Source organism: Pelodiscus sinensis, chromosome 2 (assembly GCF_049634645.1).
Source record: "Pelodiscus sinensis isolate JC-2024 chromosome 2, ASM4963464v1, whole genome shotgun sequence".
In the NCBI taxonomy this organism is placed as follows: domain Eukaryota; kingdom Metazoa; phylum Chordata; order Testudines; family Trionychidae; genus Pelodiscus; species Pelodiscus sinensis.
Window position 1 is genome coordinate 222,337,429 of NC_134712.1, and position 14,930 is coordinate 222,352,358.

Genomic DNA, 14,930 nt, shown 5'->3' on the forward strand with positions numbered 1-14,930 from the left:
AGCGAAAGGCCTAAGAATACCTTATAATCCATACAGTATTAACTCGTTCATAGAAATACGAGATAAACTCAACATAAATATAGATATGGAATAGGAATTTTTGCCATTGATTTCAATGGAGTCAGAATTTCTCTGTTATCAAAATAGTTATCATTTACTACTATTCTAAGATTTTTGCCAACAATCACACAGCCAAGCTTTTAGAATTTAATCGTGTTATATTAACAGCCCAATAATTTCTTCAAAGTAACTTCTACATCTGAATAATCATCATTTAAACACTCCTCGTTTTGCCTAATAAACAAGACATTGTCATAATCACACAGTTTCTGGTCTAGTTTAGTTTTATAAGAAATAAGCATTTCTCTCAGTTTAAAGTCATATCTTAAGACTATGCGTGTGTAATTTCATAATAATATAGCATATGTATATATAATATAAAATATAAAAATCTGATCTTTCATAGTATTTCAGATCTCCCTTTTAATGTGATGGAATTTTTGCTACACATGTGCAGCTGAAAATAGTCTTGGAATTCTGTAAAGTAATTCAGATACTCCCATCCAACCTCAAAATGTAAACATTTTCTGTACCATGAAGCTGTTTTTAGAATCTTTCAAAGGCTTACACTTATGTTTAACTTCATGAACTTTAAGCAATCTACTAATTGTGTGAAATTAAGTACATAAGCAACTCTGCAAGATTGGTGACATAATTGTAAAACTGTAGGCTTTCTGATTGTACACCATGTTTCACAAACTTGGCAATTATTGCTGAAATTTTAGCATTATTTTGATAAGTAGAGCTGTTACTGTTTGCCTTTTGATAAATATAGTGGCTATGTCAGCACATACATTTCCACTAATTGCTGCAATTTGATGCTTGCTAACTGAACTGACAGCTGGTACTATATCTGATCTGAAATATTACATATTAGTAACTGACTTTCTATTCTTTATTTTATGGTGCTGTTGTAACATAATAAGATTAAACATTTCAAATTATTCTTTAAAATATACACTCATTTATGAAAGTAAAAGTATATTGTTTTCTTTAATATTACGGTACTTGAATGTTTATCTCTTCCACTAGTTTTTTTTATTGCTTGATGTACAGTTTTTTGTGGTCTTAACAGTCTCCTCTTAACTTCTTTTCTTTTAATCAAAATGTTAGACTTACACAAGCACTATCAACAATTCGATGCCAGGCTCTTTGAAGCGGTTGGAAGATACCACAGCTCGATTTACAAATGCAAATTTCCAGGAAGTGTCTGCACATACTTCAAGTGGAAGAGATGCTTCAGAGACCAGAGGGTCAGAGAGCAAAGGGAAGAAATCTGCAGGTCACAACTCAGGTCAGAGAGGAAGAAAACCTGCTGGTGGAAGGAATCCAGGAACAACAGTATCAGCTGCTAGTCCTTTTCAGCCAGGTATTATTATTATTAATAATAATAATAACAATAATAATAAAAAATAATACTGCTTCCATGCTGGACCTACAAGTAAATAGAAATCTTTCATATTTAAATTTAAAAAATAGTTTACCCGTTTTCCAGAATAATGATAGAAAAGTTTGGTTATTTGAAATTAATAAATGCTTGTTGCGTCTTTTTGCTGTTCTCTTTTTCTGAAAACGAAGTAATGTGTTTCTCTTCATGTATGCTATGTATATGTTCTATTTTTACAGGAGAAGTCAATTTATGACCATTTAGATTTAGTTTTCGCTTGACATTTCTGTTTTCGGCTCTTGGTAAATCTGCTTAGTGCTGAAATTTGGCATATATGGTCCAAATATAGAAGACATTTTAATAATAGTAATTTTAAATTGCTGAGTGTAAAACTGACACTGAAGAAGCTTCTATTTGTATTTTATGTACATTAAAACATGTATCATTTGTGTCCCAAATGATTATTTAAGATAGACTGAAACTTGTCTTACAAAGCTTTTTATGAGTCTACAATGTGCTTTCAAAAATATAAATGCACATTTTAATGTTTACACCATTCTGGTCTGTCTACTGGGTATGAAATATTTTTGAGGATGTATATATGTTATACACATTTTAGTAATTTTTATATACAATTTTATCACTTACATATACCATAGGTCTTTCTGACATTCTAAAATAGCATACTGGAGCCATTACTGGCATCATTAAGACAATACTCCCCCCCCCCCCCCCAAAAAAAAAAACCAACCCAACCAAAAACACACACTATTTCTGGTCTGTCTGTAGGATAAATTGTGGTAGTCAGGAAGAGTAGTCAGAATTTGTAATAGTTTTTACATTTAACAGATTTTATCAATAATTTGTATTAATAATCTGTGGAACATAAACCCACAACTCATGTATTTTGAAGATGATTTATATTAATTCTAAAATTTCCAGTTGGTGAATATCAGAATGATAACAGCCGGTTATGATTTTATATCTTATTTCATGTATTGGTTAAGGTTTTTATTGTGTGTGAGCATGTGTGGTATACCATTTGCAGATTTGTTTTGAGAGGGTGTTTTACTTTACATTCTTGAGTATTATTGAAATCTTATATTGAAAGAGATCATTTCTTAAATATGAATATAGTGTAGTACTTTATTATGCACATGACAATTATTATTTTTTAAATTTGCTGATTTTAGGCAGGTAATTTAATACATAAGATATGTTTAATTCATAAAATCATACCGTTTGAAGGAGTCACTTGGATTTACGTGACTTCCTCTGCTTTTCAAATCAAAGCTGGCCACAACAATTTTTTTTCTCAAGAGCAAATATTGAAGATGAATCAAATGACTGTTTTGACTAAGACACTTGTAAAAATGTTGGCGTGTTCTGCAATGGATGCCCTTATAGCTTATGTTAGTGGTGATTTTTACACGTATATAACATAGTATTAAACAAATTAATAAGGATAAGCGTTCTTGCAAATAAAGGTATTGTAACAGTATTATTAAAATGCAGGCTGTGTCTTGAAAAATATGATGGGAAATAATTGCAACTTCTACTAGCTCTTTTAAATCTACAATTTCTCTTTGCATTCTTTTGGAAGTGTATAGTGTTTCAAAATAGGATAATGCAAATGTTCTTTAATAAGTCAGGCTCTTTTCGTTATGGCAAAATTATGAATGGATTCACTACTCTTTTCAGGCTTGTCCTTGATGCCCATGTTGAAGCCAATAGAAATGTTTGCATGTGTACCGTTTACAGGTTTAAATTACAAAACTTTTGGGTAGCAATTCATCCTCTATACTTAGACTTTTTGAAACAATGCCTTCAGTTTGCATTCTGCATGCTAAAATAATCCAAATGCGATCAGTGTGTTGTATTGAAGCATGAGAAAATATAGGTAATGTTTTGTTTAGATTTTTACGGTATTAACTCTTAAAAATCAGAGCCCAGAATGAAAGAAAAGTGAAAGAAAAATAGGCGCCAAGAATGGTAACAGAGTGCTGTTGAACAGAGAGAATTTATAGCATTATTCCCCACTCTTCTTACCAAGTTAGTAAAGATTTAGTGTTTAAAGTACCTTATTGATTAGGAATACCAGTTGCTCCTAAAATACTTTGTAGTTTAAAAATATTTAATACATTAGTTTGATCTTTATAGCAGCTGTAAAAACCAACATATAAAAGAAACATGCGATAGGTCAGAATTGATGATGGAAAGCATCTTTATATGAATGCAAATTAAGTGGCAAAATTGAAGTTATCTTAGAATCATTGATATAATGTAAATTATTTATTTTTTAACTGATTTTTAATTTGAGTTTACTTTAATGGAGTACTAATGTTAAAATATGGCTTTTGTTGATAAAGCGCTTTTACCAGTTTCCGAAAATGTATTGTTTGACTCTTTTTCTATACCTACTTGGTGTGTGAATATAATATAAAAAAATAGGGTTAAAGGAATTCTAAATGTATTCTTCAAAGGAGACCAACTTGCAGGTAATTATGTCCCATATTCAGTATTTTTCAAAACCTAACTTTAAAAAGGTCCAGAAATACTTGCCGAATTCAGTGAAAACACATTTGTATTTGGATTTTTTAAGCATTTCTCTGTATATTTGAAACTAAGTCATTTCAACATTGTGCTAATATATGAGAAGTAGAAAGTGAGGTAGCATGAGTCTCAGCAATGGTCCCTCTAATTTGTTTCCGTCCATGTGTGGAATAAATTTTGTTATGTGCACTGAGGCATGTGCAGATGTGCTTCAACAATAGAAACACATTCTGCTGGCTGTGGGTAGCTTAGGGCGCTCTGTCAATCAGCTTGGAAGCACCTGCATCTTTGTTGGGCAGGCACTCAGCTTACAGGGAACACTGACTCTCAGTTATGTAAATGTTTTTTATGCTTTTCCTACAGTATGAAAGGCTTAAAGTGCCCCTTTATACTAGGAGTTAAAAAAAAAACACATTTATTTTTGTAAAGATGTAGCCACTGACATTTTTAGCGGTTGCACATTTACATGCAGGGGGGCAGGCAGGAGCCGGCTTTTAAGATGGTTCCCCCCCCAACACCAGCTCCCGTCTGTGTTGCTGTCTCTGTGGAACACCAGCGTTCACTTCTCCCCCGACTTTGCTGCCTCTGTAACCATTAGGATTAACCAGTGAGCCCAGGTTTATCGTGTAAACAAGTACATGCTAATATCTCTATTTTATACAACCACCTGAGAAATACCCCTTCATATACTCGGCTACATATCTATTACCCTTCTGAAGAGTACCTCTATAGCCAGTGTGGAACTGGTGCAAGTGCTCTATGTATAGCCCTACTTCAGAACCCTGTTTTAGGGGGCATGTCAAAAGCAGAGTGTAAGCAGACTGGGGATGTGACTATTGTACACTGTGCTAGTTACTCTTTATGTCTTTGGAGGCTTATCAGAGTGTAAGATAAAGCAATGTGCTTTTATTTACACTGTGGCCCACCATGATGCCAAAATGTAGGGGGCATGAGAAGATTACAAGCCACTTTTGTCTGTCTGTTCTACTTACTTTCTCCTTTCCACTCCGTCCCTGTCCCAAGCTCAGGAGTGAGGTGACTAAGAATCAGACCCATTTGGGTGAAAAAAGTAAGAAGCAAACATGGTAATAATAATGAAACCAAAATAGATGTTTTAAAAATTACATTACAAGCCCTGCATTTGTAGCAGGCTAGGGTGTAAATGTATCTTGAACTAGATTTCCACCTACGTGGATCCTACTTCTGCACAATAGAGTTTCTGTAGAACATTGCTGTCTACTCCTATTTCAAAGTGAAGTAGGTTAAAGTGCATCAGGGTGTACGTGTGCTGCAGCAGGGTCCACAAAACAGTGCACAGCTGTCAAATGCAAGGTAGATATACACCCTCTTTTGCCACATTCCAACTGTTCACATAGACAAGCCCTGAGGTGGTAAAGATCTGTTTCAAAAGGGACCTCCACCTCCCAAGTTTTATTTTCTAGACTATTCAGCTTCTTAAGCAGTTTTAACAGTGATAGAAACATTTTATTTTTAAAATAAACAACATTAAACATAATAAAATATTTAATTTGTGGCTTTTCTTCTTTCTTTAGGTAGTTTTTTGGGGACACCTGGCAGTGTAAAATCATCTTCTGGAAGTTCAGTTCAATCTCCCCAGGATTTTTTGAGTTTTACAGAATCAGATCTGCGTAATGACAGTTACACTCATTCCCAACAGACTTTATCAACCAAAGATGTACATAAAGGAGAAATGGGAAACCAGGAAGTGAGTGTGAATTGTTTTAATTCCTTAATTGGTCTCCCTTCAGCCTCAGCAGTTGTTTCCCAGTCTAAAAACTTTGACAGCTTACCTGGAGACTTAGGTAATACAAGCCTTACTTCAACAGGATACAAGCGAGTCCAAACCTCTGTGCTAGAAGAAGAGACGATAACAGAAAAGAAACGGAAAGGAAATAAACAAAATAAACATGGGCCTGGTAGGCCCAAAGGAAATAAAAGTCAGGAGGGTATTTCGCACCTATCAGTTTCTTCGGCTTCTCCAACATCATCTGTGGCATCTGCTGCAGGGAGTGCAACAAGCTCCAGTCTTCAGAAATCTCCAACATTGCTCAGGAATGGAAGCTTACAGAGTCTTAGTGTAGGATCATCTCCAGTTGGTTCAGGTAAATGTTTCAGATATGTTACTTCATATCTCAGATGCATGGCTTCATTTTAGAAAGTCAGAATTCTGAGTATACTTTTAGAAATAGAGCATTTTACTTTAAAAGTCTTTAATGTTTCTTTTGAAAAAAAGAATGGATACACAGATAATGATGTTAAGGTGGTAAGACTTATTGTCATATATGTAGATGCATATAATTCTTAAACAGATACGGATCTGTCTGTATCTAGTATTAGCCTGACCACCAAAGCTATAGAAAGAAACAATTACATGTATAAAGTATGATATGACGTAGCATAAGATGATATAGTATAAGATGTAGCTGCAGTAAATGATATCTTGTGCAAGTTACAGAGTTTTATGTTCTGTTGCATATACAAAACAAAATCAGTATTAAAATATATACAGCATCGTCTGCAGCTGACAGACTTCACTTGGTTAATTTCAGTCCATCTGGACAAAATGTTTTGAAAATTTTTTTATGGAAAAAGTACTAGCTTAAATATGGTGTTGGTTTAAAAGTGTGCTTTATGAATCCATCATCATCCAGGCCAATGTGCCTGAGTGACCATTTCTCTCTGTATGGCAGCTCAGTTTGACAGAGTTGTTCTTTGTCTGTTTCTAAGGCTAAATGTGAACTGGGCAAGGGATAGGCTTTTCTTCTCCAGTCTATGGAGCAACTTTAAGCCATTATATTCACCAGAGTTCTGTTATCTTCAAGGCTCTTTACAATACCTTTCTATTTGGATCACTAAATGTAATCACTTGACATCTCTATTGCAGTATTAATTTTGCTGTTTTGTATTATTTTCTTTTGGTTTCATTTTTGTGGCTTCATAGCTGTGGTGTTGGATACAGTACAGTTTCACATATTTTTAATTATACATGTGCACAGACTTCAGAGCCTAGCTATAGAGACTTCAGAATATAACTAAAGGAAAACTCCACGTTTTTTTGTTCAAAATGACACATATCCCAAAAGTAAAATGTAAAACAATTTGTAGTTCACAAAAAAAAAATGCTTTATGTAGGATGCCATTTTCCTTCTAATAAGATTAAGTCATAGAACTTAGAATCAGAAGGTAAACTTCTGCATTGAAATTAATGGGAAAATCTTAGGGTATAGAGATAAATATTTAATTAGGTTTTTGTTTTCCAGATAAATATTAATTTTCAAAATGTATTTTACTATGTATTACTTTGTTATTGTTTGGTGATAGCCAAGCACTTCAGAATTATGTCCTAATCCTGCATCAAGATCTGCTTGTGCATACTTCTGCATCTGTATGGAATCCCATTAAAGTCAGTCAGATTTTACAGTGGCATAGTAGCAGATAGCAGATTGAGATGCGAGATCCATTCCTCTTATTGTTTCTTTGTCTCTATCCTTTTGGTTTTTGGCATAGTACTCATGGGCTACGTCTACACTGGCCCCTTTTCCGGAAGGGGCATGTTAATTTCAGCTATCGTAATAGGGAAATCCGCGGGAGATTTAAATATCCCCCGCAGCATTTAAATAAAAATGTCCGCCGCTTTTTTCCGGCTTTTAGAAAAGCCGGAAAAGAGCGTCTAGACTGGCCCCGATCCTCCGGAAAAAGCGCCCTTTTCCGGAGGATCTTATTCCTACTTTGAAGTTTTCCTTTGAAGTAGGAATAAGATCCTCCGGAAAAGGGCGCTTTTTCCGGAGGATCGGGGCCAGTCTAGACGCTCTTTTCCGGCTTTTCTAAAAGCCGGAAAAAAGCGGCGGACATTTTTATTTAAATGCCGCGGGGGATATTTAAATCCCCCGCGGATTTCCCTATTACGATAGCTGAAATTAACATGCCCCTTCCGGAAAAGGGGCCAGTGTAGACTTAGCCTTAGGGTAAATCCAGACTGCAGTTGTGGATGTATTTTTTTGCCTCCGGTAGACACGTGCACTATCTTTGATTGAGCCACACACTAAAACACACCTCCTCTTGCCTTACAAGCTTGGTGCTGGATGTCTCAGAGACCTTGCAGATATCCTCACTCCATGTAGGAACTGTAAAATATCCACTAAAAATAACCCCAAATAACTGTACATATCTACACATGTTACTGTTTGAAAATCCATTCTTAGGCCTCCTAAGTCTATCAGTTGAAAAGCTAAGAACTTTTCTTTGCAGATGTGTCATCAATTCCAGTCCCCTGACCTCATGGCAAGACCAAGCATCATTCAGATCTTCTCTGATAGATGTTTATCCAATCTGCTCTTAATTAAGTAAGATCTTAGTTAAGCATTTGACACATTCTCCTATGACCACCTTATCAATAAACTAGGGAAATACAACCTAGATGGGGCTACTATAAGGTGGGTGCATAATTGGCTGGATAACCATTCTGAGAGAGTAGTTATTAATGGTTCACAATCATGCTGAAAGGACATTACAAGTGGAGTTCTGCAGGGATCTGTTTTGGGACTGGTTCTGTTCAATATCTTCATCAATTTAGATATTGGCATAGAGAGTATGCTTATTAAGTTTGCAGATGATACCAAACTGGGAGGGATTTCAAGTGCTTTGGAGGATAGAGTCAAAATTCAAAATGATCTGGAGAAATGATCTGAAGTAAATAGGATGAAGTTTAATAAAGACAAATTCAAAGTTCTCCAGTTAGGAAGGAACCACCAATTTCACACAGAACGGGAAGTGATTGTCTAGGACAGTGTTTCCCAATTTTATTTGGCCGAGGAACCCTTTTCCGCTTTTCAGAATTTCAAGGAACCCCTAGGTTTGTCAAGCAAAAAAAATAAAAAAATAAAGGGGGGTGAGGGGTAGGAGGGACCCACCAGTTCATGAAAATCCCCGCCAATGCATGAAAATCACATTCCTTCCCCAAGGCCTCCCACCCCTCTTCCTTGAGGCCTCATCCACTCTGTTCCCCTCGTCTTCATCACTTTACTATCCCCAGCCCTTATACACTCTCACTAGGTTGAGACAGGAGGTGTGGAGTGGGAATGAGGGATTTGGGTGTGGGAAGAGGTGAGAAGTACAAGCTGTGGGAGGGAATTTGGATGCAGGAGAAGGGGATGTTAGCTCGGGGAAGGGGCTCAGGCTCGGGAGTATTGGGCTCAGGTGGAAGGTTGGGGTGCTGAGCAAGCCATGGGCTTGTGGATGTGAGGGTGCAGGAGTTTGGGCTGGATATGTGAGGGACTCAGGGAAAGAAGGTTGTGAGTATGACGGGCTCAGGACACAGATTTGTGATATGTGGATAGTGCAGGAGTGTTTCGGCAGAAGACTGGGGATGTGGGGTGCAGGAGTTTGGGGATGTAAGAGGCTCAGGACAGGGGGTTCCAGTGTATGATAGGCTCAGATTTGGGGCCAGGTGGTGCAGGAGTGTTATGATGCTGCAGGGAGATGGGGATTTGGCCCCAATCGGGGGCTTGTTGGCCAGGCTTCATTTTTAAATAAAATATTATGTCAAACTCAAAAGGTTTTAGTATGCTTTATTTATGAGAGGGGTGAGAAACCTGTTTTGAGTCAAGGGTCACTGACCCACAGAAAATCAATTGGGGCCACACAAGTGAGATGCAAAAAACCCGAAAAAAACTAACAATCCTCCAAAAACCCCCAAGCCTCACTAATGTGGTCCCAAATGTGCTGCTGGGGGCAGGGGACAGAGTGAAAGTGGGTGCTGGGGCTGGGGAGAGGGTGCTGCTCGGTGGAAGGATGATGGCTCAGGTGGCGGGGTGCTGGGGCAGGCAGGCGGCAGGGTGCTGGGGTCAGGGACATGGTCCTGCTGAGCAGTAGGGTGACTGGCAGGATGCTGGGACAAGGATCAGGGTGCTGCTGGGTGCTAGCGTGGATGGCAAGGTGCTGGGGCCAGGGCCAGGGTGATGCTGAGTCCAGTGGTGTGAGGCAGGGTGCTGGGGCCAGGGCCAGGGTGGTGCTAGAGTGGATGGCAGGGCTGCCAAGGAGCGGGATAGGGATGGGTTGCAGGATCTGGGAGGGAGGTGGGGGGCAGATGGGGGTAAGGTCTGGGTGGTGGGTAGGGTGCAGAAGCAGGCTGGATGTAGGGTGTCTGGCTGGGAGAGGGAACAGGAGCAGATTGGGGGTAGAGTGTCTGGCTACGAGTGAGGGTGCAAGGAGGGGACTTGGGTAGGAGTTGGACCTCCCTGATCTGACACCCTCTGGACCTGACTGGTCCCAGATGAGGGATTTTTGGACCAGGGGAGGTCATTTCAGGGCTCCTGGTTTCCCCCCGCCCACTAGGCTTCTTTGCACCTCTATCCCCTGCAATCCAACTGAGATGCCCATCCCTGCAGGTTACCTGCACCTCCCCCCCAAACCATCCCCCACAATCCAAGAGAGTGCAGCACCAGTTCCCTGCAGCCCCTCACAGCCCAGCTGAGCTGCCCGTCTGTTCCGTATGGCTTCCCCCATCCACCTCAGCCCAGCTGAGCACTGCACTGGTTCCCTGTATGCCTCCCCCCACAGCACAGCTGAGCCCCATTTCCCTGTGCCTCCCCCAATCCCCCCAAAACTCCTGAGCCAAGTGCTGATTCCCTGCCCCTCTCTCCCCTTGAGTCTAGCCCTGGTTCCTGGAACCTACCTCCTCCTGCAGCCAAATAGAGCTCTGAGCTCCACACACATACCCCCACCATGCAGCCCAGCCCAGCCCAGCCCAGCTTCCCGGACCTCCCCTCTCTGCAACCCAGCTGAGCTCAATTTCCCTGCACCTTCCCCCAAACCATGCAGACATGCTGAGTCAGCGCTGATTCCCTGCCCCTGCCTCTCTCCCTCCCCTTGGCTGTGTCTACACTGGCGTGATCTTGCACCAAAGCGGCTGCTCTTGAGCAAAGCTTGCTGCCTATCTACACTGGATGTGTGTTCTTGCACAAGTACACTGACGTTCTCATGTATGAAATCAGGGCTTCTTGCACAAGAACTATGATGCTCTCGCTCAGGAATAAGCCCTTTTGCGCAACTGTTCTTGCACAACAGGCCAGTGTAGATAGGCAACATGAATTTCTTGTGCAAGAAAGCCCTATGGCTAAAATGGCCATTGGCATTTTCTTGGTCAGGAGAGTGTCCACACTACCATAGATGCTCTTGTGCAAAAGCACAGCTCGCACATGGCAGTGGATGTGTTCTTGCACAAGAACTCTTGTGCAATATGGTTCTTCCACAGGATGTTCTTGCACAAGAAACCGCCAGTGTAGACATAGCCTAAGAGTTTGCTCGCATGAGCAAAATGAATTTTGTGTTGTGCACCAGTACTGAGTTCATGTGACTTATTTGGATGTGCCACTGTGGCACCCAAGTTATTAATAAAATTTTTTAAACCTTTACCTTTTCTCTCTGCTGCCATGTCTCTTCTCCTTGTTCCATCAGCTCTGCTGGTGCCTGCTGCCTCCCAACTCCTCACCCTCCTCTGCTGTCCTGACTCCTGCCCTTCTCACTGCCCTCAGCCTGTTGTACCAATAAAAGCAAGCAGGATCTTATGAGGGGGATAAGGCAAAAAGCCACATTTATTGTAAAGATAATAAAAAAATAAAGAAAAGATAGAAACAAACAACATTGTTTAACTACTTAACCCTTATACATATAAACATTCATTCATCCATTCATTCAGGTTCTGTGTATTTGTTATAGTTACCAGCCTGGAAGTTGCTTGTGACAGAATACTGGCCAGGTACTCTGTACACATGTGATGGTAGTGGGGAGCGAAGTCCTGATCAGATGCGCATCTGAAGCTCCTGGTAGGCTGGCAGCAGGACCTTGGACTCTGATTCCATAGTTTTTTAGTCCAGTTCTTATAGGAATTTTTTCCTATGCCAGTCTATGGAAATTGCTGCATCATGCTGATGTTTTCAGGGTGGCTGCCAGGTGCTCGTCAGTGATCTAATCGGGTGGACCTCCAGTACTTGGTTTTCTCCACTTGACACCTTTTGGTTGCACTGGCACCTGACACCTTCTTCAGCCCTTTGTTGCTATATTCTCAGGCTGCACCTCTCAGAACCATTCATTCATCATCCAAGCACTCTCTCTCTCTCTCTCTTACATACATTCCCTAATTAATGTTTCCTATACAGTATTTTGTATAATAATAAAAGTTTGTAGTTACAAAAGTTTCTGGGTGGTATTGCTTAAAACATTCTCTGAGTGCTGAGTAAAGTTACAATGTTTTGAAGAGACCAGGCGTTAATTATGTAACAATGCCCTTAGTCAATTACAGGGCTTGGCTCCCATAGCAGAGTTAGTGGCTTGACAATGCATTGTTACAATGTATCTCTGCAATGTCAATTTCAAGCAGCCCCTTGCACAAGCTTGAGCATGCCCTGGGACACAGGTGGGGAGGGAGGGCTGTTTCTGGCTACATAGGATTATATTCTTAACAGTTCTAAGTTACATGACCTAATACATTATATTCTAAAGGGGCAATAATAATAAATCTAAACATTTAACAATCTTAACAAATAATAATAATATTAATAAGAAGAAGAAGAATTAATAATAAATCTAAACACTTTAAGTTGTGGGGAACAAATTATGGGGAGTCACTTCCATTTGGGGTAAATCATTTTCAATACATTAATATGTTATCCCTTCATACTCCCCCTTTTGACACTACGATATCTGGTATAATTGTAGTGTCACTTTTTATTCAACTTGTTTAAAAGAAGGTATCGTGAGCCAACGTGTGTTTGTGATTGTAATGTAACAAATATTCTCTTTATCCAGGTTAGGTGACTTTGCCCAGAGCGAGAGAAAATAGTGATTTTATCCAGGGCAGCTTGGGCAACAGTCTGAAACCCAATTAACAGTGCATGAATGTATGTGCTCTTATCCCACATAGTGTAGGCATTTAGCTCTGAAAACAAAATTGGTGGTGTGCCTCAGTTTCCCTTTTTACAGCACACACCAATTTTGGAATTCCCCTTTCTCAGGTAAGAAGCTTTAACACTAATTACAAGCACTAACAGTAAAATACCAGTGTTAAATGGCTTTTGAACATACAATGTGTCCTTGGGTATATTTTTTAACCATTTTCAGGGTTTTGGTACAAAATCACGCCCATTGAACATTGTTACATTCTTAGTAACTGCAGTACAGTGGTCATGAAAGTTAGCATAAGTAGCAGGAACAAATTTATCCCAAGTGTACACTGACAATTTTGGGTTTCTAGGTTGAAAAATCTGCAGCCTTCCTTGGCCACACAGGTTTTGCCCCATTGCCCTGTGGTTTCAAATGCAAAACTCCTTCTTCCAAAGACAAAAAGCCTGGCTGGGTGTGCCTCCCCTGGGAACACTTCTGTCCCAAACACACTGACTTCCCAGCAAGCTGGTCATACCCAGTCACTTGGTTGCCAGACTGCTCCAATTCCCTGGCTGATTCTGCCTCTTCTGAAACAACCCTCAGTCCCTCTGAGATCTCTTCACAGCCATCCACACTGGGTTTCTTTAAATGCAGTTAAAATGTTTAATGCTTATTGAACCTTTTCTGCCTAGTGCAGTATTATTTTTAACACAGTATACTAGCTAGTTAGACAGACAGACATGAAACAAACACAAAACATTTTTTGTTGCAACAATACATCAGTGGTGTTGTAGGGTATTTAGCTGGTACCAGCTTGTCCTGATTTTCTGAAAGACAAAACAAGAACATACTTCCCACCCCTTTGGGGGTGGCACATTATTATTTACATACTTTTTTTTTTTTACAAATATGCTTTCATTTCTCTTTGCTTACAATTACTCCTATAGGTAAATATTTTTGTTTTGTAGGCAAAAAACAGGTTTCAATGGTTTCTACCCCTTAAGGGTTTTGAGTGAATTACCCCACTGTGTAATTATCAAATTTAGGAGGTGTACTTTAGTTTTCTTCTTGTACAGCAGACTAGGTTAGCAAGTTTCTGCTGTGTTAGGTTTATGCATAGAGAGTAGTCAAGAAGAATTATTACTATAATGCTGGGAGGTTTTTAAGTGTGAGATGTGTTTCCAATGATCATTTTAACATTCTAAAGGTTTTTCTTTTTCCAAAAGAAAATCATGTACACATTACAGGGTTATATGAACATTAGCATCAAATAACAAGTAGCCCTGTGGATCTTAGCAATAGGTGTTTAAGTATCCTGTGATAGCATGCCTTTTATTTAAACAACTTAGCTTTGAGGCCAGTGTGTTCAAACCCATTTTGAAATCTTTCCATATGCAGACCGCTTTTTGTTCTGATCTCAGGTAGTTTGCTAATCAAGCTATTTATTTACCTGCAAACCTTTTTTGTGCTGCCAGCTAGGGCATTTGTACCACAAACACTTTCTGGCTTGCTTTTAGATTAAAAGCTGTTTGTAGCTTTGTCTTAAAAAGAGACACAATAACTTTTGCCAGAGATTTACAGTTTTAAGTTTTTACTTTAAGTCCTGCTCTCTCACACAGCAACCTGAAAAGGAAATTACATCCTGTTGTGGCTCCTGGAGCCCTCCCAGGATTTTAATTTGTTTGCAGTTTTTACCTCCTCCTACAATATATATTGCATGTTACAGGAAAATGTGCATTTTTTGTTTATAATGTTATTTAGCCATATTAATTTTTGCATCGGGTGTAACTATTTCTTTTATGCTCACTGAGTTTTCCTATACTTTTATTAAACAACTTGGAATGAAATGGCTTTACTGAAAACAAAACAAACCAATTTGTTTTAAGCATACAAAACAGTTCACTAACCTACAAATCAGGAGTTCTGGATCTTAACAACCTCACCTCCTATTTACACTATATTTACACACAGATACATGCATATATTCTCTGAATATTTCTAACACTATTTCTACATACCTGTACAAAGA

The 14,930-nt window shown here is 39.2% G+C and overlaps 1 protein-coding gene across 7 annotated transcripts in view; it reads left to right on the forward strand.

Annotated features, from left to right (window-relative positions):
- Nucleotides 1-14,930, forward strand: part of MLLT10 (MLLT10 histone lysine methyltransferase DOT1L cofactor) — a 310,090-nt gene that overhangs the window by 183,330 nt on the left and 111,830 nt on the right. For all 7 annotated transcript variants that reach the window (XM_075922496.1, XM_075922495.1, XM_075922498.1 and 4 more), the window contains 2 exons: nucleotides 1,174-1,429; nucleotides 5,554-6,123. In XM_075922496.1, the coding sequence (XP_075778611.1) occupies nucleotides 1,174-1,429; nucleotides 5,554-6,123 (826 nt within the window). The remainder of the gene's footprint in view (nucleotides 1-1,173; nucleotides 1,430-5,553; nucleotides 6,124-14,930) is intronic.